A 26,714-nucleotide genomic window follows, 5' to 3' on the forward strand; every position below is an offset into this window, starting at 1 on the left:
GTAAGGAGGGGGAGGGGCGTGTTGCATCGGCACGCGCGCAGAGAGAGAGAGAGAGAGGGAGAGAGCGAGCAGCTGCAGCGGCAAGAGGAGCTCGCGCGCGTCCCACGGCATATCCACTAAATACACCCATATCACCCGAATCAAGCGCGATTTAAACATGGTCGACCGCGAGCAGCTGGTCCAGAAAGCCCGGCTGGCCGAGCAGGCGGAGAGATATGACGATATGGCTTCTGCCATGAAATCGGTAAGTGCAACTTGTGCATTATATTCTGCACATGCATTATTCATTTATAATTTGGCTATTCACATAGTTATAATCACGCGAAGTGAACTGTCTCACAATATCGTGCGGATCGTACAGTGGTATATAATAATGCATTCGTCGCATTGCCACTGGAAATTCCACTGATTTTCGCGTGAGCGCGCGCGCGTTCTTTCTTTCTTCTTTTTATGAATCTTTTCAACGTTCTTATATTGATGACATAATCGATTCGAGTGAGCGCGCGCACGTTCTTTAGTCTAAAGGCCCATATAAGTTGATCCGGACCGACTGACAGGTCACAGTCCGGCTGTAATGATGACGAGGCTTATTTGGGAATAGTGTGTGTCACTGCCTGTCATTCATTTAAAATAGAGTATAATAATGCATGAGGATAATAATGCAGCGTTGAGTGTGAATCCAGAATTCTGGGCGGTGCCTTTCAAAGATCCGAGCGAACTGGACATCAGATCACTTCAGTACAGCACATGCATGGCCAGAATTATATCAGTTTAGCTTACAAATCCAGTGACATTAATGATATAGCCTATGCATCCAGTGAATGCCGATTCAGTGCAGAATTTCTCTGAAAGCATGCATTATTAAAGAGGTTTGTGATTCATAAGTGGTATATTATGCTGGTGTTGGATGCAGATGATCCAACGCTTCTCTCTTTTGTCTCAGAAGCTGTTATCGTGCAGCACTGACTTTTGTCTCACATCGATTTACATTTGGTTTTCGCACATTCACATTCTCCGGCTTTGCAGGTTCGCTCTCACTAGGCGTGTCGCAACGTGTGCCAAGGTGCAGTGCCCATAATGCAGCATTTCATCCATCCATCAGCCTCCATCCAATAGGGTACAAGTTACCACCAACCCCTCTCTCTCTCTCTCTCTCTCTTTTCATCAAGGGCGTAGGTTTGCATTGGAAAGTTGATTGGATCGTATTGCAAGGAAGAACTAGATAACCCTGAGATTTGTGGTTTTAAAAACTCAACCAGTGTTTTAAAAAAAATCACAATCTCCTGTCATGGAAGTTTTGGAGGTCACACCTAATTCACGTGTATCAGTGCAACGTTTGTAAAACACTTTAGACACTGCAGCTAAAGTAAAAGAAATAATGAAAGTAATCAAAATAAAACGGTTCAGAATCGTTGCGAAAACATCTTTACCTAAAATGTCAATATATATGGAGCATTAGGAGTGACACAGAAAATAAAATCAGTTATCAATTTAATAATTGAATGGAAATAAATCCATTTTTAAATGGACGATATACACTATTTCACGTTTTAAAATGCAGATATTTATCATACAAAAAATTACAATGATTTATTTTCTCACTAGTCCTCCATATATGCAATGTGTTTTTACTACGAAATTAACAATCTAATTTATTATGAGATAAAAATGTTAAATTTCCGCCACTGAATACATTTTTTATTTATTTTTTTGCAGAATTGCATGAAAAAAAATCAGAATTGTGACTTATTTTTTATTCGGTGGCGTAAGCAAGCTTCCATATGCACTAGTCATCTGACAGGAGGAATATATATGCTATTTTCATAACATCTAAAAAGTAATGAAATGACACTTTATTTTAAGGTGACATAGTTACATGTACTTACTATAGTAATAACAGTCAATTATGCATAATTACAAGTAACTAACCCTAAACCACCAAACCCTCACCGTAACTCGTACATGTAGTTAATCAATATTACTCAGTACTTATTTGAGTACAATGTAACAACGTCACCTTAAAATATTGTTACAGTGTAATTATATATTTAAGTACTGAGTAATATTAATTAACTACTTGTACTTACTATAGGGTTAGGGTTTGGTTGAGGGTTAGTTGCATGTAATTATGCATAATTTACTGTTATTACTACGGTAAGTACATGTAACATAATGTAACAAGGACACTGTCAAATAAAGTGTTACCAAATAAAGTGTAATCTAACATAATGTAATAACATTTAGGTGTAGGTTGCCCACAGCATTTGTTTAAAAAAAATGTGTCTATCGATTTGTAAATCATTGCATGTCCAGTTTTGGTTGGAGCTGATAAACTTGCAGCCATTTAATGAAAAGGAAAGTACATCGTTCCTTTTAGCTCTCTAAGACTGGATGCTGTCCATTACTGAAAAACGCCTCATCATTGTGTAATTGCACATCTCTCGACATCCGCTGGGCAGATGAGTGTTTCTGAGGGGGGGGGGGTGATAAGGGATATTGCATAGGGCTTCTGATACACCAATCTGCCATTAGTGCGGTTCACGTAATGGTTCTACTAAACAGTTTTCGTTCGGAGACAATGAGCTTGACAAATTGGTGAATTTCAAATATCATGCAATGATTAGTTCCCTCAACATCTTCTTAAACTGTTTGCTTTTATGTGGTCTAAACTAATAAATAATTCTGACTGGGCATTAATGGCATGTTCCCTCTCTAGGAGTCTCCCAAATCTTAAATATTAAATATTCATAAGTTAGGCTCCATACTTATTTTGTGCCATCCAGTGTGCTTGTTCACTTTGCATCGCCTCTCTTTGAGACACACACACACACACACACACACACACACACTGGAGGATGGACTGATATGTCCATGTATTGATTTACTCATCAGCTGACCGGAAAGATCTGGTCCCAGTGCAGCTCAGGGGTGTGTGTTTATCCAGGTCTCCTTCTCACTATGGGATGAAGAAACCCTTAACACTGCAATAATCCTAATAAACTCCAACAGAAGAATCCAACAGCGTTCTGATGACGAGCCTGAGATTAACGTGGTGCAAAACAAACACACAATAATCAGTTCTGTTGCTGATGATCCACTGTCACTTCTTCTCATGATAATGCTAATAACTTTTACCACAGCTCTCAGACTACTATTGTAGTATTCTACATTTATTACTTGCGATTTTTGACACCATTATGAGGTGTGTTTTAATTTAGGCATGCTTGAGCATTTTATTCGTGTTGCTTTTTTACAAATTATATAGTGCATTTGTTCTGACATGTTATGCACAATCTGTCAGTTACAGCGTTGAACACTTGGATTAACCATAGCTTAGACCAATTACATTTATTTAGCGGAAATAAAAAAAAGTGTTCTGCTTTCATAAATCATAGAATTTGAGAAAGTGGTCATAAAAAAAGGTGATTTTAAACCATAATCAAAATTGAAATGACAAATGCCAATAAGCTGATTCAGTTTGCATTCCTTTCTAAAATATTTTTAACTTTCCCCCTGTGGTGAAAATCAAGTGTTTAATGTTGTTTATGTGTCTATGTGGTGTTTTTAATGTGCTTTAAGACAAACCGTGTGTAAATTCAAAAGTCGACACCATTGCTGAGTATTTCCTCCTTAAAACTGCAGTGAACCAAAGACAGTCTCAAAAACACGCTTTGAAATCGCTGGTGTTTCTGACGTCACAAACTACCTTGTAACCAATCAGATCAACGTGTGATCGTCAACCAGTGGATCTCTGAGCTGAGTGAGTGAGTGGAGGCGGGGCTCATTTGCATATTCATAGAACTGCGTATACTAAATGAGGCAAGGGTGTCGAGTTACATTCAAGCTATTTTAAGGCATGAAGAAATGATTTGTAAACAACAATGGCCGTTGGAACGTAAGAATTGGCCGTTTTATCTCGTATAACGTGTCATTGTGGACGATAACCGACACAGACGCTTCACAATGTCCCGACAGAAAGATTTCCTCACATCTGTGACGTTGACCAATAGGAGCACAGAAGCTCTTCCATTCACTGCTTTAAAACATGGCGAAATGAAAGAAAGCCGATGGTGTTGGTGGAATTATGCAATGGAAGAAAGGTTTGTGGGTTTTCAAAGTGTGTGGCACCAGATCATGTCAGAGGAGGAATGCAGAGTAGTAAAAAACATTAAATCAATCAGTTAATGAGTAAAAGGGATATTTCACCGCTGGAAAGATGAATGTGTATTTAAATTGGGTCATTTATGTAGTAGAAGTTGGTGCCTTCTAGACAAAGCCAGAAAATGTATTTTTGGCTCATGTGGATGAAAGACAACAACTCCCAGAATGCACTTGCTTCGCTGCACTACGAGGACACTCCCAAGCCACGCCTACCGGTTACAGAGGGCAGTATCGGGAGAAATTATACAGCTAGGCTACTAGTCGACTCGAAACTGAAAAGACGGCGTTTTATGGTGAGATCCCCCTATGGGCGGGTTGAACACATGCGGGACGAGCTCCTCCTACTGGCTGGAGTCTCTCGCCTCTGGACAAAAAAGCCTCAGATGATGATAAACGACAATTTTTGCGTCATCGGAGGTTTTTTTTCAGACACACAATACAGAAATCTCTGATCTCAGGGGGACATGAGGGAGGGAAGCACGGTCATTCCAGAATACTACTGGATTTCTACTAATACAAAGCTTAATGCTAATCGGTGAAGTATCCCTTTAATAATTTAAGTCAATACATTATAGCGGGAACAATACTTTAAAAACCGAAAAGAAGCTGGTTGGACAAGAGAGATGTTCTTATGTTTCCGCTTCTCTGTTTTCAATCAGTGTCGCGCTAGTAAAGTTTTGATGGATTACGATTGTAATCAAGGTAAAGACGTTTACAGTGACACACAAGAGACGCACATTAGGCGCACGAGACGAGAGTCCGTTATTATTAATGCGCAAACAAACCGCTCACTGATCGCTATTGTAAAGTAGTAAAAATTGGGGTTGAGGAAGAGGTTTGATGTGTCAAAAGGGAGGCACACTGTCTTTGAAAATCTGACAAACATTGTTTGTTTACGCTCTTGTTTTCGGAAGTCAGTCGCTAGTTCCAGCTGTAAATCACTCCGCAGAAGTAGCAGTGCTTCGCCTTCTGAGAATATAGTTCCCAGTATGTGTACGGTTAGAAGATGGCTGTGTCTCATGTGACCTTGTTATTTGTACACGCTGTGACTATACAAATCACAACATGTAAATAGGAAAATGTTGGCGTTATTTTGTCACTTATTAGGACGGAGCAGTCTTTGTGCTAAGCTAGGCTAGCGGTGGGTGCGTCAGACAGAGTTACGGCATGCACGGAGATGAGAAGGGTGTGTGTGGACTTATCTAACTCTGGGGGATACGGTGAATAAGCTAAAGTCCCAAAAAGTCGGCGTGTGCCTTTAAAGATGGCAAGCCATGATTGGTTGATAAAAAAAAATAGTGTTGCCTTACTTGTTTCAGACATGAATTTAGGAGTCCAAATAGCATAATCTGACACCGTAAGTAAAGTTTATTTATATAGCACCTTTCACAGACAAAGAAGGGTCACAAAGTGCTTTACAGTAAATAATAATAATAATATCAAAACAAATACAATAACAGCTGTACAAATACCATATAAGTTTAATAAACACCAAACCATATTGTTAATTAAAAGCTTGTCCAAAAAGATGTGTCTTCACGTGTTTTTCACAGATTCCACACGTGACTATTTTAACAGACAAAAATAATATGTAGTCTGAACCTGGCATTAAGCGAACTACAATCACCATATTGAGCTTCTCCTATTTAAATATTTACGAGTGGACCGTTTGTGTTACACAGCGTCTGCCTTTACGCACCAGAATGGAGTTCGGTAGAAAACGAGGGATTGGCGAAAAGGAAAGTAATTTCAGAGGCGGAGTCTTTTTTAAAGGATTGTGAAAGTTCTGTGTGCTAATGCTGTGAGTTATCCGTCATGCATGTGCATGTGATCCACCGTCTTTCATCGGGCATTACCATAGACGTGGCTTCAAGTCAGCAACTCATGTTTTTTTCATAACAGTACAGTCATAAAGCTTTTATGCGGTTTATTTTTAGAAGCCTGCTGCAGCTGCAAAAACAGTAAAAAAAACACATCTGAAATCACTCTATGGTTATATAAGAACAATGAGCTACTTTAAGCAAGAATCCCCCTCTTCCGCCCTTACAACATCCGCATCATCCCATCCCACCCAGCATGCATGCATTCTTCTGCTTTCTGCGCCGCTTTCAAGAGAAATGCACCGATACTAAATTTCTCCGCCGATACCGATAGCCAGTTACTCAGAATAATATCTGCCCATACCGATTCTGTCACGAACTGCTCTGAGACATGAAGGTTGAGGATCCAAATGCAGTATTTATTGAACAGGGTAATCCAAAGACGTAATCCAAAGTACAGGCAAGGTAGTGATGTTACATTCGACACTGAAGCTTCAGAGCGCGTATCGAGTACGCAGCGCAATTTCTCATAAAGCTCGATGCCGGAGCGCGTATTGTTTTCAGAGAAACACGTGATCAACGAAAAACAAAGCCTCACTTTCTTTCAATTCAAGTGAATGCTTCACTTTGCGTGTCGGAATGTTTGCACCCAGACCACTACTCTACTGGTTTTTGGAAGTTTTACATTTACATTTCGTCATTTAGCAGACGCTTTTATCCAAAGCGACTTACAAATTAGGACTAAATTAAGCGAGTCATCATGAGGCGGCAAAAACAACGCAAGAAGTGCTCAAAATATGAAGTTCGGGCATTACTCAGAGTAGCATAAGCCCGATAACTGAGGTTTTAAAGGGAAAGGGAAGGTTTTTTTAAAAATTTTTTATGCGGTTAAGTGCTAACGGAAGAGATGGGTTTTCAGCTGTCTTTTAAATGTTGTCAGGGATTCTGCATCCCGGATGAGGGTGGGGAGATCATTCCACCAGCATGGAACTGTGAATGAGAATGTTCTGGAAAGTGATTTTGTGGCTTTCTGTGATGGAACCACGAGACATCGCTCGCTGACCGATCGTAGGCTTCTGGTAGGGATGTAGACTCGTAGGAGTGAGTGAAAGTAGGAGGGAGCTGAGCCTGTGATAGTTTGTAAGCAAGCGTCAATGCCTTGAACTTGATGCGAGCAGCGAGAGGTAGCCAGTGCAGAGAGATGTAGAGAGGAGAGACGTGGGCCCTCTTGGGCTCGTTGAAGACAAGACGAGCTGCAGCGTTCTGGATCATCTGTAGAGGTTTAGTTGCACATGATGGAAGTCCAGATAGAAGAGCATTGCAGTAGTCAAGCCTAGAAATGACCAGGGCCTGGACGAGAAGTTGTGTTGCATGCTCAGTTAGGAAAGGCCTGATCTTCCTGATGTTGTGCAGTGCAAACCTACATGATTGAGCTGTCTTTGAAATGTGATCTGTTTTAAGTTTTAAGTCCATTTACTAACATTTTTTATTTATTTATAAATAAGCCTATAGCCTATGTTACATGATCATATACACTCACCTAAAGGATTATTAGGAACACCATACTAATACTGTGTTTGACCCCCTTTCGCCTTCAGAACTGCCTTAATTCTACGTGGCATTGATTCAACAAGGTGCTGAAAGCATTCTTTAGAAATGTTGGCCCATATTGATAGGATAGCATCTTGCAGTTGATGGAGATTTGTGGGATGCACATCCAGGGCACGAAGCTCCCGTTCCACCACATCCCAAAGATGCTCTATTGGGTTGAGATCTGGTGACTGTGGGGGCCATTTTAGTACAGTGAACTCATTGTCATGTTCAAGAAACCAATTTGAAATGATTCGAGCTTTGTGACATGGTGCATTATCCTGCTGGAAGTAGCCATCAGAGGATGGGTACATGGTGGTCATAAAGGGATGGACATGGTCAGAAACAATGCTCAGGTAGGCCGTGGCATTTAAACGATGCCCAATTGGCACTAAGGGGCCTAAAGTGCCGGGAGCAGCAGCTCATTTGCATTTAAAGGGACAGACACAAAAACGGTACGTTTTTACTCACCCTCAAAAAGGCAAGCTTCAGACTATTTTAGACAATTTTAACATGCTATATAAAAATATCTGTGGGATATTTTGAGCTAATACTTCACACACTCTCTGGGGACATCAGAGACTTATTTTACATCTGGTGAAAAGGGCATTATACCTCCTCTTTAAGAATGTTCACTGAAAGGTTCATTGGGGAACCAAAAAACGTTATTCTCAGTCAACTCTTTTTAAGGGTGCAGCTGTTAGTGTGCCAACCTGTCTTTCTTACTTCTTGCCATCTCAAGTCCTTTTCTCTTTCTTCACCCTTTCTCTTGATCATAATCTACAACTTGGGTTAAAAGTCGCCGAACATTTGCTGCAATAGCTGGCGGCTTCATTGGAGTCTTATGATGAAACCCAAACCATGGATTACAATGACCACAAAGCCTCACGGACAGAATTAGCACACAACAAGAGCTGTATCACTGCACTGTTGTGCAATACTGCTCAATACATCTGTATCTAATGAGGCCAAACAATCAAGTGCTTTACCATGCTTGTGCTAGATTGTGTATGATTTATAGAGTTAAGATCACAATGCCACTGAAGTAACAAGGCATTGAAATAAAGTAGTTTGGTTGTTTGCCTTCTATTTAAAACCATTTCACCCATCATCAATCATACAGCATTGTGTTTGTTTTGAAGTCTTTTGGCCCCTTAAGATACTGACTTGTGTTTGAAACCGGTATGATTTTATGTTTTTATGTTTTAAAGTGTAATGTAGCACAGTAGCACGTCTTCAAAAAGGACATAAAAAGTACCACGTTTTCCAGCTGTAGGCAAAAAAAAACAAAAAAAAAAAACATTCTTGAAGGTGAAGGTGCCAGATTTGACTTGGACATAATTGTCTGATAACATCATATGGAAATCATAAAGGCGAGTAGATCAGATTTTTTACTTTTAACTCTTTAAAGTCAACATGTAACACTCGCAACCTATTTTGCTTCCATAATGTGACATCTACTTAACGTTGAAACTTAGGGTGCATTTACACCACAACGATGTACTAAAAGCGGAAATGTTTTTCCTTTAAATTTTTTTGCGTACAGATGACAACGTTGTCAAAATGATCCTCGTTCACACGAATCCATTAAAAAAAAAACAGTATTATTCATGCCAGGCCAGTAGATGGCGATGTCACTTTGTAAAGAAACACTGCGCCTATAGAGTGAACACGTGATACACATGACGCCACCGTTTTCACAAATTCACGGGTTTTTTGTTTACATGAAGATTATAACGGTATGTTTTTCAAAAAGTTGCGCATTGAAACCCACTTTCAAAATTTCGTGTATTTTCTCCTTAAAACTGCAGTCTCAAAAACACGCTTTGAAATCGCTGGTGTTTCTGACGTCACAAACTACCTTGTAACCAATCAGATCAACGTGTGATCGTCAACCAGTGGATCTCTGAGCTGAGTGAGTGAGTGGAGGCGGGGCTCATTTGCATATTCATAGAACCGCGCATACTAAATGAAACAAGGGTGTCGAGTTACATTGAAGCTATTTTAAGGCATGAAGAAATTTCTTTTCAAGGAAAAAAACGTTTAAATATGTAATTTTGGTGATCATATGTGATCTCTGCACATGCACTGCTTGATTAACAGCAGATTTTCCTGACAGGTTATTATGAGTATGTAGCCTATCCACGTACAACAGCATGTCTCATCCACCCACACGCTCACACACGCATTACAGACACACAAACACATGCAATCTCGCACATACACACACACACACACGCAAGAAGCGTGGACATCATTGCTGTTGCCACGGCAGCAGCAGAGATAGTCGATTGCGTCCAAACAAAGACGATTACCCTGTTTCTATGGAAACGGCTCTTTACTTCCCCCCCGCTGTCTGGATGGGACGTTATGCATGGAAGAGGTTAAAGCCAGTTTGTAAATGGTACTGTACGCAAACATAACTATGACTGCAATACCAGTTTATGCGTTACACAATGATTCAGCAACTGTCTCTTTCAGTCTCAGGTTGTTTAATGGCTGTTGTGCTTGAAATGGAAGCAAGTTGTGGTGAAATTGATCAGTAATACTGTAAATTGTTGCGAGTCTGATGCAAGAAGCTGATTTAATGTTTTTCTGTTTATGAGCCAGTGCACATATGTGACCCTGGATCACAAAACCAGTCATGAGTCGCACGGGTATATTTGTGGCAATAGCCAACAAATGGGTCAAAATTATCGATTTTTCTTTTATGCCAAAAATCATTAGGATATTAAGTAAAGATCATGTTCCATGGATATATTTTGTAAATTTCCTACCGTAAATATGTAAAAAAAAATATTTTTGTTAGTGAATGCAGCAAAATTCGATTTTTTTGCACCCTCAGATTCCAGATTTGCAATAGTTGTATCTCGGGCCAGATATTGTCCTATCCTAACAAACCATACATCAGTGGTTATTTATTCAGCTTTCATGTGATGTATACATCTCAATTTAAAAAAATTGACCCATGTGACTGGTTTTGTGGTCCAGGGTCACATATTAAACGTGCAACTACACTTAATAATTACAAAGAAGCGGTAAGTAACATATTGAATTAAACTTTGAAGTAGAAAGACTTAAGTAGTATTTTCTCATAAAACATACTCTAATAATATTGGTTTTAGTTATAAATATATATTTTTACAGTGTATGTGTCACATGCTGTCCTGTCTTGTGCTGCACATGGGTGTTTTTGTTATTTTGGGCCATGTGCTCATGTCATTGTCTGGTCCCTCCCCCTTGTTATCTGATTATTGTTTGAGTTCTTTCACCTGTTCCCCTTTGATTAGTTTCCCTTTTTTAGTTCCCTCTTGTTTGCAGTCTGTGTCGATCGTTGTCTACGTTTCCCCTGTGTTATGTTCCTGAGTTCTGCCTGCCTTGTTTTCCCCCACGGGGAGTTTTGTTGTAGTTTGATTTTGTTTATTATTTATTAAAAATTCCTTACCTGCACTTGAATCCTCGCTTCACTTTTTGACCATCCGTGACAGAACGATCGACCACAAAGATGAGGATTCAGCGGAAGGATTCAATCCAGCCTCCTATTTCCTGCCCGCAATATGAGCGCATTGTACGTTTCAGCACTTTGAGTTCCCTTCGTCAGATGGGGACTAATGTGAGAGAGTTTGCCGTGAAATTCAACACTGCGGCAGAAGGACTGGGGCTTGGTGTTGAGGCTCTTAAGGACTTGTTTAACTACGCCCTTGATGAACCCATCGACTTCCTAATAATGAGAGCTTTGCAACATACGACGTTTGAGGAATTTGTGAATTCCTTGGAGCGTCACGGTAATCCTCCTGCTAAAGAGGTCCCAGTTCCAGGGGTCCCAGTTCCAGGGGTCCCAGTTCTGGTGGTCCCAGTTCCGGTGGTCCCAGTTCCGATGGTCTCAGTTCCGATGGTCCCGGGTTCGGTGGTCTCGAGTCCGGTGGGCCGGAGGCGGAGGAGGAGGAGGAAGACTTCCTGCCTCCCCAATGGCATGGAGGCCGCTGCAGAGAGTGTTCACGTCACGTCTGCCTGGCCTGTGTCTTCGGACAAGATGGCCGCCACAGAGACTGTTCACGTCACGCCTGCCGAGCCTGTGTCTTCAGACAAGATTGCAGCCGCCGAGAGTGTTCACGTCAGGTCTGCCGAGCCTGTGTCTTCGGACAAGATGGCCGCCGCCGAGAGTGTTCAAGTCACGGCTGCCGAGCCTGTGTTCCCTGACAAGATGGCCGCCGTCGAGCCTGTGTCTGTTCCTGAGCCGGTGGTGTCTGTTCCTGAACCTGAGCCGGTGGTGTCTGTTCCTGAACCTGAGCCGGTGGTGTCTGTTCCTGAACCTGAGCCGGTGGTGTCTGTTCCTGAACCTGAGCCGGTGGTGTTTGTTCCTGAACCTGAGCCGGTGGTGTCTGTTCCAGTTCCTGTTCCAGTTCCTGAGCCGGTGGTGTCCGTTCCAGTTCCTGAGCCCGTGCCTGTTCCTGAGCCGGAGCCCGTGCCTGTTCCTGAGCCGGAGCCCGTGCCTGTTCCTGAGCCGGAGCCCGTGCCTGTCCCTGAGCCGGAGCCCGTGCCTGTTCCTGAGCCGGAGCCCGTGCCTGTTCCTGAGCCGGAGCCCGTGTCTGTTCCTGAGCCGGAGCCCGTGTCTGTTCCTGAGCCGGAGCCCGTGTCTGTTCCTGAGCCGGAGCCCGTGTCTGTTCCTGAGCCGGAGCCCGTGTCTGTTCCTGAGCCGGAGCCCGTGTCTGTTCCTGAGCCGGAGCCCGTGTCTGTTCCTGAGCCGGAGCCCGTGTCTGTTCCTGAGCCGGAGCCCGTGTCTGTTCCTGAGCCGGAGCCCGTGTCTGTTCCTGAGCCGGAGCCAGTGTCTGTTCCTGAGCCGGAGCCAGTGTCTGTTCCAGAGCCGGAGCAGTTGTTGCCAGTTCCAGTGCCTGAGTCGGTGGTGCCAGTTCCAGTGCCTGAGCCGTTGGTGCCAGTTCCAGTGCCAGTTCCGGTGGTGCCAGTTCCAGTGCCTGAGCCGGGGTTACCAGTTCCAATGCCTGAGCCGTTGGTGCCAGTTCCAGAGCCGGAGCCGTTGGTGCCAGTTCCAGAGCCGGAGCCGTTGGTGCCAGTTCCAGAGCCGGAGCCGTTGGTGCCAGTTCCAGTGCCTGAGCCGTTGGTGCCAGTTCCAGTTCCAGTGCCTGAGCCGTTGGTGCCAGTTCCAGTGCCTGAGCCATTGGTGCCAGTTCCAGTGCCTGAGCCGTTGGTGCCAGTTCCAGTGCCTGAGTCGATGGTGCCTGTTCCTGAGTCGGTGGTGCCAGTTCCTGTTCCTGAGCCGTTGGTGCCAGTTCCAGTGCCAGTTCCAGTGCCTGAGCCGGTGGTGCCAGTTCCACCGTCCGAGGGGTCGTCTCCGCCGTGGCCGCCCGAGGGGTCGTCTCCGCCGTGTCCGCCCGAGGGAGGGTCTCCGCCCTGTCCGCCCGAGGGAAGGTCTCCGCCCTGTCCGCCCGAGGGAAGGTCTCCGCCCTGTCCGCCCGAGGGAAGGTCTCCGCCCTGGCCGCCCGAGGGAAAGTCTCCGCCCTGGCCGCCCGAGGGAAAGTCTCCGCCCTGGCCGCCCGATGGAAAGTCTCCGCCCTGGCTGCCCGATGGACTCTCAGCTCCGCCCTGGCCTCCCGAACTGTCCATTTTCCCTGCCCCACCCTGGTCTGTCCCTCCTGTTCCCCCTGTCCCACCCTGGTCTGTCCTTCCTGTTCCCCCTGTTTCACCCTGGTCTGTCCCTCCCGTCCCGCCCTGGTCTGTCCCTCCCGTCCCGCCCTGGTCTGTCCCTCCCGTCCCGCCCTGGTCTGTCCCTCCCGCCCTGGTTTGTCCCTCCCGTCCCCCGCCCTGGTCTGATGGAGCGTCTGGTAGCCGCTCCGTAGGGAGGGGGTAATGTCACATGCTGTCCTGTCTTGTGCTGCACATGGGTGTTTTTGTTATTTTGGGCCATGTGCTCATGTCATTGTCTGGTCCCTCCCCCTTGTTATCTGATTATTGTTTGAGTTCTTTCACCTGTTCCCCTTTGATTAGTTTCCCTTTTTTAGTTCCCTCTTGTTTGCAGTCTGTGTCGATCGTTGTCTACGTTTCCCCTGTGTTATGTTCCTGAGTTCTGCCTGCCTTGTTTTCCCCCACGGGGAGTTTTGTTGTAGTTTGATTTTGTTTATTATTTATTAAAAATTCCTTACCTGCACTTGAATCCTCGCTTCACTTTGACCATCCGTGACAGTATGTAGGAGTCAGACAGGATTTAATGAATCTGGTTCTAATTCCAAAACCGATTCCTTTAGTTATTTTTTTTTAAACCACCAATTGTTAATTAAAACGAATCAGTTGTGCCATTTATTCAAAGGTGTCTCTTTTTAGAAAAATGTCCTTTTTAAAATGGAGTTTTGTCCATGTTAACATGGACACAACTCCATTTTAAAAAGGACATTTTTTTTGTGAGTTTTGTGAGTTTGTGAGTCTATGAAAAGCTAATGAATTAAATTATAATAAGGTAAAAAATGTAATAAAATTTTTTAATGAACTGATAATTTTTTTATTTTTTTTATTTAGTGATCAAATCAAAACAAGAAGCTTATTTAAAAAAAAAAAATGAAGGGCCAGATTTACTAACAGCTTGAGCCAGCGCAAACCATCTTTTGCAAAGGTTATTTTTGTGTAAATAATAATTAATTTAAAATCTTGGGGTATTAAGTACATATTTTAGCTCAAAGGGGTTGACAAAAATAAAATAAAAATATGTTGTCAGAATCCCTGCTCTAACAGAACTGCATGTCATTGAAATCATTTGTTTTGTTTTCCGATTAAAATCATTATCACACCTACAGCTTCGCTGATGAGCGCTCAGGTTATCAAGAGCCACTCTCTGTATTAAAGGAGTAGTTCACTTTCAAATAAAAATTTCCTGATAATTTACTCTCCCCCATGTCATCCAAGATATCCATGTCTTTCTTTCTTCAGTCGAAAAGAAATTAAGGTTTTTGAGGAAAACATTCCAGGATTTTTCTTCATATAATGGACTTCAATGGCAACCAACGGCTTGAAGGTCCAAATGTGAGTTTCAGTGCCGCTTCAAAGTCTCGACACGATCCCAGTCAATAAATAAGGGTCTTATCTAGCGAAACGATCGGCCATTTTCTTTAAAACAATTACAATTATATACTTTTTAACCACAAAAGCCCGTCTTGTACTATCTCTGAGATGCGCCAGGCGTAATATTACGTTGGAAAGGTGACGTAGTCGGAAGTACCAACCCAGTGTTTACAAGTTTGGAGTAGGAGGACCGTTCAAAGTTACTGTATGTTGAATGACACATTTATATGTATTTGTGTCAGTTTATTGTTTATAATGGTCCTCCTTACGTGTGCATATCATGGATGTTTAACAATGTCACGCGTGACCTTTCCAACGTGATGACGTAATGCATCTCAGAGATAGTACAAGACGGGCATTTGTGGTTAAAAAGTAGATAATAAAAAAAATAAAAAATTAGAAAATGACTGATCGTTTCCTTAGATAAGACTCTTATTCCTCGGCTGGGCTCGTGTCGAGACTTTGAAGCTGCACTGAAACTCACATTTGGACCTTCGACCCGTTGGACCCCATTGAAGTCACTATGGAAAAATCCTAGAATGTTTTCCTCAAAAACTTTCATTTCTTTTTGACTGAAGAAAGAAAGATATGGACATCTTGGATGACATGGGGGAGAGTAAATTATCAGGACATTTGTATTTGAAAGTGAACTACTCCTTTAAATTTCAGAGGGATGCATTGAATGCATTGGTTGTGTTTTTGGATGACTAATGATACAGCAAAAATCATGGAGCCTCTCCAAAGGACGCAGGGAATTGCATCTGAAAGGTAGTAGAAGAGGAGCGAGAGAGATCTTTCTTTAGTCTCCAGCTCATCCGCCCACTGTCAGGCTGTTGAATCAAAGCATCCCTGCGATGCGTTCATTCTGACTATTTTTTTGTAAAGAATGTGTAGGCTCACTTTTCACCATGTTGCTCTGTAAACGACAAAAACAGGAATTCAGCTTGCGATGTTTTTACACAAAAGCAAGTGGCATGCCGTTCGTTTGAAACTCTGCCAGTCTTCTATGAATAGATTTACTACACATGGTGAAAACGAACAATGAAGAAGCCATGTCCATAAATAGACATCTGGCAAATCACCACGCTGAAGCTTACTTGAACTGTTCATGACTCACAAAAGGACATTGTGAACTACCATTTACAACACAACCCTCTCTGCCGCAATTCTGCACTTGCATGACATTTCCTTAAACTCTTCAAATTAATCCAAAATAAAAATGTGTTTACATAATATATGTGTGTGTACTGTGTACATATGCATGTATGTATTCAAGAAATATTTGCATGTATATACTATATATATAATTTATATTATATATAAATATTAATATTTTATATATAAATAAAAAAAAATTCTTAAATATATACATGCATATTTGTGTATTTATATTAGGGCTGTCAAATGATTAATCGCGATTAATCGCATCCAAAATAAAAGTTTGTGTTTACATAATATATGTGTGTGTATGGAGTATAATTATTTTCTATATTTAAATACACACACATGCATGTATATATTTAAGAAAAATTTGTTATTTATATATAAAATATTTATATATAATATAAATTATATATAATTTAAATATATATACACAGTATATACATGCAAATATTTCTTAAATATATACATGCATGTGTGTGTATTTATATATAGAAAATAATTATACTCCATACACACACTTATATTATGTAAAAACAAACTTTTATTTTGGATGCGATTAATCGCGATTAATCGTTTGACAGCCCTAATTTATATATACAAAATAATTATAAACAGTACACACGCATATATTTTGTAAATGCACACTTTTATTTGGGATGCAATTAATCACGATTAATCGTTGCTCAAATTTAATGGACATGGCTGAATTTGACACAGATTTGTGTATAAAGACGATCGTCGCCCTTTTGGTTTTCATTAGTGACCCATGCAAATGAAGCAGGATTATGAGTGCCACTAATGCCCTAGTGCTGCATAAACAGCTCTGTCACTAAATAAGGTTGAAGGCGTAAACGTTTGGTTAGTGTGTGTGGTAGATTTTTCTCTATTTTGCACCTGACCAAAGTCTTACCTGGGTCTCGTCTACAATCGACGTCCCCGAACGTCTACAGTCGGCGTTAGTTTCTCTGGGTTTCGTCTACAGTTGACGTCCTCTATCTCTAACTTGTATCCCTAACTAACTTGCTACGCAGCAATAATAACCAGACAGACTTCAGCAAATGTCCTCTAAATGCTTTAATCACGGCCGGGAGAGTTCTCGAGTAGTTCTCAGAAGGAGGATCTCAGACAAATTCCACTGAGAATCCCACCAGCAAACAGAAATACAACAGTTTTTATAGAATAGGAGCACGATACATTACATAATTTCCCTACAATTTAATTGGTTCTACATAGACAAACCCTCCTGTTACTAGGTAGAAGCAAACTCTGTTTTTGTGATGACTTCATAATCACAAGTTTTGAAACCTAGACATCCGTCTAGTTTCATTTCCCATTTTTGTCCAAGTCATGTGTTTTTGCCAAAGAATTTTGAAACATTTAAGTTTCAAAAGCATACGAATGTTGTTCCTGCAAGAAAAATAAATGTTAGTTATGATTAATTAAAAAATCCATCACATCACATGTGCTTTTAGTTTTGCCAGCAATGTTTAAAGCAGACGTCATCAAAATGCAAACTGCAATACCTCTGGTTTTCCTGGAGTACAAGATGATAAAGAAAATGAGTTAATTTCATAAAATAGGACTACACTTCGCACCTCAATTTAAAGCCATTGGACAAATCAGAGAATGGTGAATTCAATAGATATTTAGAATAACAGAAATAATTCTAAAGTCAAGTGGGTTATGCATGAACTGATAAAATGAATGCAATGCAGGATAAAATGCTTTGGATAAAAGTACACTACTGGTCAGACGTTTGGAATAAGTCGTTCAGTGATGGTGTGAAATATTACAATTAAAAATAACTGTTTTCTAGGTGAAAATATAGTAAAGTGTAATTTACTCCCGTGATCAAAGCTGAATTTTCAGCATCATTACTCCAGTCTTCAGTGTCACATGATTCTTCAGAAATCAGTATAATATGATGATTTGGCATTATCAATTATTACTAGTGCTCAAATATTAATAATGGTTCTTGTTATTAACATCAATGTTTTTTAATGATTCTTTGATGAATAGAAACTTCAAAGCATTAGTTTGAAATAGAAATATTTTGTAACAAATGTCTTTACTGTCACTTTTGATCAATTTAAAAGTATTATTTTCTCTTTTTTTTTTTCATCTTACCCCAAACCTTTACTTTGAATTACCCCTATTGTTCCACAAAAATATTAAGCAGCAATGAAACTGTTCAACACTCATAATAATCATAAATGTTTCTTGAGCATCAGATCATCATATTAGAGTGATTTCTGAAGGATCATGTGACACTGAAGACTGGAGTAATGATGCTGAAAATTCAGCTTTCATCACAGGAATAAATTACACTTTAAAATATATTAAATTAAAAAAACAGTTAATTTAAATAGTAATAATATTTCACAATTTCCTCTGCATTTTTGATCAATGCAGACTCAGTGAGACAAAGAGTAGTGTACAGTCAAACCAAACATTATTCAGCCACCAGATATAATTTTTGATATTTTTTTACTAGTGTGTGCAGGACTCTATAGTTAATTTATGTAAGTGATGATTGCAAAATAAAGTAAACTGTGACGTATTATACCCAAAAATTCTTCATACAGTGACTACCAGTAAAATTTATACAAATTTGGGACCAAAAATGATTCGGACACTTTGAGCTGATCATGTTTTCTTCAGTGTTTTTTCTTTAATTGCTAATGCTCTTTTCACACACAGACTGAACACAATGAAGCATTGCTTGGTGATTGGTTGAGCTAAACTGGTATTATCTAATTGTGTAGTTAAATTTAACAGCTGACAGATATTCAACATAATTCATGTGTGAGACGGTCTAACAGAAGGATGGACAAAACCAGTCAAATATCAACTGAGTTCTTGTCATATTTTATTACCATTTTAGCGAATGATAATGTGAGAAATGTTGAAGGTGTCTGAATAAACTTTGGTTTGAATGTAAATGTAAATGTTATTTTATTCATAAAGAGCATGCATCACTTGGCTGCTTTGACTGTAAACCCTGTTAAAGTTTTAAAGAATGGTTAAATAACTTCACCTCCTCTCCATCTTCAAGGTAACGGAGCTGAACGAGGCCCTTTCCAACGAGGAGAGGAACCTGCTCTCCGTGGCCTACAAGAACGTGGTCGGCGCTCGGCGCTCGTCCTGGCGTGTAATCTCCAGCATCGAGCAGAAGACCTCGGCGGACGGCAACGAAAAAAAGATCGAGATGGTTCGCGCCTACCGTGAGAAGATCGAGAAGGAGTTGGAGACCGTGTGCCAAGACGTGCTCAACCTCCTCGATAACTTCCTGATCAAGAACTGCGGAGACGTCCAGCACGAGAGCAAAGTGTTTTACCTGAAGATGAAGGGCGATTACTACCGTTATCTGGCGGAGGTGGCCACCGGCGAGAAGAAAGCAGGAGTGGTCGAGTCTTCTGAGAAGTCCTACAGCGAAGCCCATGAGATCAGCAAAGAGCACATGCAACCTACACACCCCATTCGCTTGGGTCTGGCGCTCAATTACTCTGTCTTCTACTACGAGATCCAGAACGCACCTGAGCAAGCCTGCCATCTCGCCAAAACGGCTTTCGACGACGCCATCGCCGAATTGGACACCCTGAACGAGGACTCCTACAAAGACTCGACCCTCATCATGCAACTCCTGCGAGACAACCTGACGCTCTGGACGAGCGATCAACAAGATGACGAGGCAGGCGAAGCCAACAATTAAGCATTGAAGAAAAGAGAAGATCTTTTGAGACCCTTTTCCTCTCGGCCGTAATGTAAAACACGCGTGCGCACACTATAAAGAAAAATAAATAAAAAAAATAAATTAAAAAAAAAATCACAAAATGGAGGCATGATGGAGCCACGTTTGCTGATGATAGTTGCCGCAGTTTTCTTTATTTCCCACTAAATTACGATTTAGAGAAATATGCTAGTTAAAAAGAATGGTACGCCTCAAAAAAACATAAAAAAAATAAAAAAAATAATAATAGACGTAGCTATTGTTCTGTGACGTTTACCTGAACAACAGCTTGTTGGTGCGTCAAGTCTATTCTGAAATGGCTGAAGAGTTACGATAAACCCGAACACTGGCGTAGTGGCTGTTATTGTAGTGAAATACGAAGCGGAGCTGCTTATATTAATTTACATTGTGAGTAAGAAGTACTTCAAAGCATCAAGGATAGGCTTAAGGAAAAAGAAAAAAGTGAAAACTTGAATGTTATCGCCTTGCAAACCGGCTGCACTGGGCGCGTTTTTATCTCTCGGATAGACGTTTATTGGGATTCTGAATTGCACCCACTAATGTTTGACAGTCGTTTACGTTTGAACTGGTTATCTGTGCCATTTATGATACACGTCGTTAGTATGCATCTCACATCTCACAAAATAAAATAAAAAAATAACACAGTTCTGATTTCCCCAGATGCATTGCCTTCTCAATCCAAAGCTAAAACCAGTTTAATAACCATGATTGAAATCGTTATTATTATCATTATTATTTCAAAAACGGCCCTGTTCGAGAATAATGACGTTTAATTTTAATGCACTGAAGAGTAGTAGGCTATTATTGATTAAAATAATCAACTGAAAAACATCATAATCCCAATGCTTTGCAGAAAAACGACCATTTTGAAAGCAATGCCTAATCACTTGGTTTGATGCGCTCAGTTTATATCACTGATACCATAGACTGTTTTTTTGTTATTCTGTTAATTTATTTTTAACAAAATTCTCATGAAATGCACTTGCCTATTATACTGTTTCTGACGATTACAGCTCCAATATTCTCGATAATACAATATTGTGCATGCTGGTGATGTATTTATATACCATAGCTCGACTTTATTAACTTTAAAAAAAAAAAATTGTAGATGTTATGTATTCATATGAACAAGAAATGACAAGAATTGAATCTGATTATTTTCTATTTATTACTTTATATTGGATTGTTTCAATCTGTTATGATTCCTTTCTTACGTATTTTTTTTCCTCGCTGAAGTACGCTATACCAAAACAGTGCGTGTTAACCATAAATCTGTTATGGATGTTGCTATCGTGACATGCAATTCTTGTATTTGGGTTTTAAAATAAAGTAACAAAAACGAAGCGAAAAGACAAAAAAAAAATCTTATCATATCCGGCATTTTGTCACGGTAAATTATGATTACATTGTGAAGCGATTAATGTTGAATGAGTTTTCCTTTCTGTGCTTTCTTCTGTCAAATTCTGCTGTGAGATATTTAAGATTTGCTGTTATATCAGTGTTTTAATTTTTCTTTCTGTATGGGATTCACTCATGGAACATTGCCTATTCTTATGATTTCTGTTTTCTTTATTATTTTTTTTCCTCGTCTACTGGTATCTTAAATGTGAGTCATGTAGCGGTTGCACAAAAGAAACGTAATGATAATAATAATGATAATTAAAAAAAAATAAAAACATGACTGTGCTCTTCTAGCCACCGTTTCAGCGCTGTCATTTCCTGATCACATCATGATGTTGTACTGTTATTACTGTAATAAATGCATGTCCAATGGCACAGTGGTTAGTGTAGTAGTCAGATGATGGTGAACAACAGTGTTTGAGCTTGTGTTCCCCTCCCGTTCTGTGCCATCCCGTGCCGTCTCCCCGTCTCGGATAATGCTAGCATCTGCCACACACGGTTAGTGCCAACAGTTGTGCTTTACGCTCATCTTCTCCAAAGGTCTACTCGATTAAAAGGGTAAAGAGAGAGTGATATAATCACTAATATATTCATTAAGTATGCAGATCAAAACAATGAGCTGATGGTCAAAACATTTTTATTATAATTAGTCTCTTATGCTCACCCATGCTGCATTTATTTAATTAAAATACAGTAATATTGTGAGATATTTTTTCAATTTCTATTTTCTATTTTAATATATAATACAACTTTTTTATTTTATTTTAACACATTTTAAAATGTGCAAGTTTATTTTAAGCTAATTTATTCCTGTGATGGCAAAGCTGATTTTTCAGCATCATTTCTCCAGTCTTAAAGTCTCCCTGTGGTGAAAATCCAGCTTTTAATGTTGTTTATGTGTCTATGTGGTGTTTTTAATGTGCTTTAAGACAAACCATGTGTAAATGCATAAGTCGACACCATTGCTGAGTATTTCCTCCTTAAAACTGCAGTGAACCAAAGACAGTCTCAAAAACACGCTTTGAAATCGCTGGTGTTTCTGACGTCACAAACTACCTTATAACCAATCAGATCAACGTGTGATCGTCAACCAGTGGATCTCTGAGCTGAGTGAGTGAGTGGAGGCGGGGCTCATTTGCATATTCACAGAACCGCATAAACGAGGCAAGGGTGTCGAGTTACATTCAAGATATTTTAAGGCATGAAGAAAAAACGTTTAAACGTCATTTTGGTGATCAAAGATGAGTTTTAAGGGATAAAATTATTGACTACAGGGGGACTTTAAGTGTCACATGATCCTATGGAGCCCCTTAGTTACATGGTGATTGAAAAAAATATGAGATGGGAGGAAAAATTATGTCAATGCTTTTGCGTTCCGCCGAGAAACTTTGCGTTCCCTTGCAAAAGTTTAACATTCCCCAGAGAAAATTGCGTTCTCTAGTCCTGCATTCTTTGTGAGTTAGCAAAAAGTGTCTCAGGGGAACATAACACATTTGCGAGAGACCATAAAAGCTTTGAAATATATATTTATCCTCCCATCTCATATTTTTCCCATCACCTTTAGAAATCATTCTAATATGCCGATTTGCTGCTTTCTGATTGACATCATTGCAGCTTCATTTCTTTGTGGAAACCGTGTACCATTTAAAAGTTTTGGGGTAAGTATTGAAAAATAAACAAGAAATTATTTTTAATCATCAAGGTGGCATTAAATTTAAATAGTGGATTTCATGTTACATGAAAACATAAAGTTTTCTATTTCAAATCAATTCTGTTCTTTTGAACATTCTATTCATCAGAGAATCCTAAATATTATTTCCACATGAATATTACATAATATAATTTATAATAATCAGAAATGTTTTTTGAGCATCATATTAGAATGATTTCTGAAGGATCATGTGACACTGAAGAAGTAATGATGCTACAATAAAAAATTCAGCTTTGATCACAGGCATAAATTACAGTTTATTACACTGTATTTTTAATTTCATAAATGCATCCTTGGCAAGCATAAAATACTTTTTATAAAAAATATATATTTTTTAAATATGATGTATAAAACTTTTGACCGGTAGGCCAGTGATACATAGATGATGCAATACTAATTAAACAATTTCTTTGTGCTTTAAATACTTGCCAAATGCCACTGAATGTTCATCAATATAAAAATCATAAATACATCATGGCTCGATACTGCAGCAAAACACAGTGAAGGAGTTTGATCCCATTGACTTCCATAGTGGGAAACCGAAAACAATGGAAGTCAATGGGGTCCATCAACTGTTTGGTTACCGACATGCTTCAAAATATCTTTTGTGTTCAGCAGAAGAAAGAAACTCATACAGGTTTGAAACAACTTGAGGGAGAGAAAATGATGACAGATTTTTCATTTTTAAGTGAACTATTCCTTTAAGTTTAAGAAAAAGCTTAAATAACATGCAGGCCTAAATGCTTATGTAGGGAGTTACTCCAGTCCAAAGAGCAGAAAGGAGTCAGTAGGGCAAACGTAAGCATGTTGAGCTCAATCCCACATCGCAAGCAGCAAATATTGATTTGGTCAGGGGAGATGAGCTTGTGTGAACATTATACCGTCAGACAAGACAGAGAATAGGAAATCAATGATTACAAACACAAGATGCAAGGGCAGTGAGTCTGACAAACCTTACCAGAACAGCATTATTCACTTACTGTAATACGGTCTGGAAAACCAATCATTCCCTTTTTGCATTGACACTGCACTTGTGAAATGCATGGTTTATTCAAGAAAAAGGCTGATGAATAAAATAATCATGAGCAGCTTTTTGTTATTTACTAATGATCAACTAATAAGGCTTCCTTTTCTTTATGCAACAATTATATATTCTTATATATTTCCTTTGATTTAGTCCGATTCACTCATTAGTTTCTGACAGGGGGTATCGTATAATAGACAAATATTACTCCTATTTTTGATCCATAATAATTTGGGCTGAATGCTTTATTCTCAATCCTCTTCTAAATGGCAATGATTATTTGATGTTGAATGCAATCGCACCGGTGCAGACCCAGCGAGAGAAGATGGCGTGTATAAAAATATTTTTCAGACAAACACATTTTTTTTGTTACAAACATTATTATTATTATTTTTTTTAAGTACTATGCTAAACAGTTTATTGTTATTATACCCTTACGCCAGTAGATGGCGACTACTGACTGTCTTTATGAGTGAGTGAGTCAGTCAGTCAGTCATTCAATTGAATCATTCAGAAACGAAGCTTTATGAAGGAGTGAAGGGAGTCCTTTATTAATTGATTCAGCCAATTCGTTTTATGTTGTATTTTTTTTTTTTATAAAAAAAAATTGACATATAGCCTAGGTTTAATCGTCATTCATTTGTCTTCACGTAGGTCTGGAAAACTATATTAAAATGCTGAAAGATACATTTAAAAAATATATATATTTTTTGTGATTAACATATTTTGATGAACATAGGCCTACTTCCTAGGCTACTTTTATTTTACTGCATTTTTAAAATAGACTGAAGCAAAGAACGTTTTGTCAGAAAAAGACCGTTTTGTTAGTGTAATGTTCAGATTTTGTGAATCACTAAAATAAACATTTGAATAGGCTATAGTCTATCTTTAGAATTTTAAGAGAATTACCTTTATTCTAAATAAAAACACAGCGAAGTTTATCCACTGGTGTCGCTGTAGGAGATTGTTGTGCTTTGCACAGTTATTTCTTTTGATAATTCGTAATATTTGTTTTGTCCTGTCGACTTATTTCTCATCTGAATTTTAAGGAGGGACTGTCTAGGAGTGCCACTGAAGACAACACTGAAGAAAACATTGAAAACAATGGATGTCTAGAGAAAACCTTCGCGTTAAAAGTCTCGCCGCGAACGCTCGTTAAACGCCAATAAATCACACCTGACGAACACTGATGTCATTTATACCTTTACCATCGTTTTCAGAGTGCTATATCCCCAATGACATACTGCAAGAATATGAAATTCAATAATTCTGAGAAATATTCGTACTTACTGCTCTGAGGCGACTGAAGTTTTCTTTCTCGAATTTCGAGGCACCAATGAAAATGCCGCAGAGGAAACGCGTCATCCAATAGGATCATAGTTGCTATGCGGTTGCCATGGTTTTATAACGTATCGACTATGAAGAGGATCTACAATTTCTTTAGTGGAAATGTATTGGCGATGTAGAGTAGCCTATATAATTGTATAAAGATTTGTGGTTTGTTGTACTGTAGATGAAATAAAAAATAGTTAGGGTTCTGTGTTTATATAAATTGACATAACTAATGTGTGATGGCATTAGGTTCCTCTTTAAACCATTCTTACATAAACTAATAAAAACCTATGCTGTAGGATTCCCAAAATGCAATTGAAAGTTCCAGTTTAAACCCTGAAACATGTTCTGACCTTATTGATGTTACATGATGAAATATTGTTTCTACCCTTAAGAAAATTAACCTGTTATTGTAGTTAGACCCTGGTAACCACAAATTAACCATGGTTTTGCTACACTATAGTTTAATCATGGTATTTGCAGTAAAACTGTGGTTATACAATGGTAATCAATCCGCCAAAAAAATAATCCACCATGATTCCTCACTGAAGGTACATGCTGAAGAATTGCCAGTTATTAATCCACTAACCCAAAGGGTTAGAGTTTATAATCAGTTCTTTCATTCACTTCTTTTTCATTTTATTTTCACGTTGCTCTTTGGCAAATTCACAGCGTGCGCTCTCTGTATTTAATATAATAGATAAATTGCACCCCATGTTGCTTTTATAACATTTTGGCAGTCATATCAAAGTTATTGAAATGAGAGATTTAGTGAGATGGAGTCTTATGAGAGCTGGCCTACTTCTGACAGTGTGCGTGCGCACGCATCTGTGTTTGCTCCGATCAAACCCTCGGCTCATGTAGAAGACTGGACTGTTCTCTGGCTCAGAGTTAGACAGATGGTAAAATAAGGAATGGATGGATGCAAAGACGAAAGAGGCCATATGGAAAGGGATAAATCATTTATTCAAGCTTTTAAGAAGTACAGTGACAGTGGAACCGGCTGTATGGACTGATTTTCACTGATCTGGGCTGCGTTTCCCAAAAGCATTGTGGGCCTAAGTTGATCAGAGAGAACATTGGTGGCAATTATTCTATGATCAACTTAGCTTTTTGGGAAACGCAGCCCTGATCTGGCAGCACTTTCCATCATGTTAATCCTTTAATGGTATAATTTATTTGCTCTGCTAACATCACTAAATGGAATTGCAATAATAATGATTGTTTTCAAACTGGTTTCTTAAAAGTCTCACTGTAGTCAATCATTTTATCCCTTAAAATTCATCTTTGATAACCAAAATGACATATTGAAATGTTTTTTTTTTTCTGTGAATTTCTTTTACTCATGCCTTAAAATAGGTTAAATGTAACTCTACACCCTTGCTCCATTTAGTATACGCGGTTCTATGAATATGCAAATGAGCCCCGCCTCCACTCACTCATACAGGCTTTATGTATCGCTCTTTGCAACGTCGGACACATGACGGTAATTAATACAATTAGATTTTTGCTTGACTACGTTATCAAACAGCTAATAATGTCTTGCTATTGTTACACAAACCATGTTCCCGTTCACCATCTCACAAAGCTTTGAACAACTTAGAACGTCAGTGGAGAAAGGCATATAGTTCATCATAACATCGGAATATACATCATCTACAAATATCACCTGGTATATTGCTAAACGTACCC

General features: G+C 39.5%; 1 protein-coding gene across 1 annotated transcript; it reads left to right on the top strand.

The window, feature by feature from the left end:
- The first annotated feature begins 21 nt into the window (after positions 1 to 21).
- ywhag1 (3-monooxygenase/tryptophan 5-monooxygenase activation protein, gamma polypeptide 1) lies at positions 22 to 19,638 on the top strand. Its single transcript, XM_079871880.1, has 2 exons — positions 22 to 244; positions 18,859 to 19,638. The coding sequence occupies exons 1-2, from the start codon at positions 158 to 160 to the stop codon at positions 19,513 to 19,515; spliced, it is 744 nt and encodes a 247-aa protein (XP_079728006.1). The 5' UTR covers positions 22 to 157; the 3' UTR covers positions 19,516 to 19,638.
- Positions 19,639 to 26,714: the final 7,076 nt, after the last annotated feature.

The sequence above is a fragment of the Squalius cephalus genome (assembly GCF_949319135.1).
Source record: "Squalius cephalus genome assembly, chromosome: 5".
Taxonomy (NCBI): Eukaryota; Metazoa; Chordata; class Actinopteri; order Cypriniformes; family Leuciscidae; genus Squalius; species Squalius cephalus.

What these genes read in the sequence shown, in the direction of transcription:
- ywhag1 (XM_079871880.1), top strand. Translation starts at nt 158, where the DNA reads ATGGTCGACCGCGAGCAGCTGGTCCAGAAAGCCCGGCTGGCCGAGCAG. An exon ending in TGGCTTCTGCCATGAAATCG is followed by an intron (nt 245 to 18,858) that starts GTAAGTGCAACT and finishes TCCATCTTCAAG; the next exon opens with GTAACGGAGCTGAACGAGGC.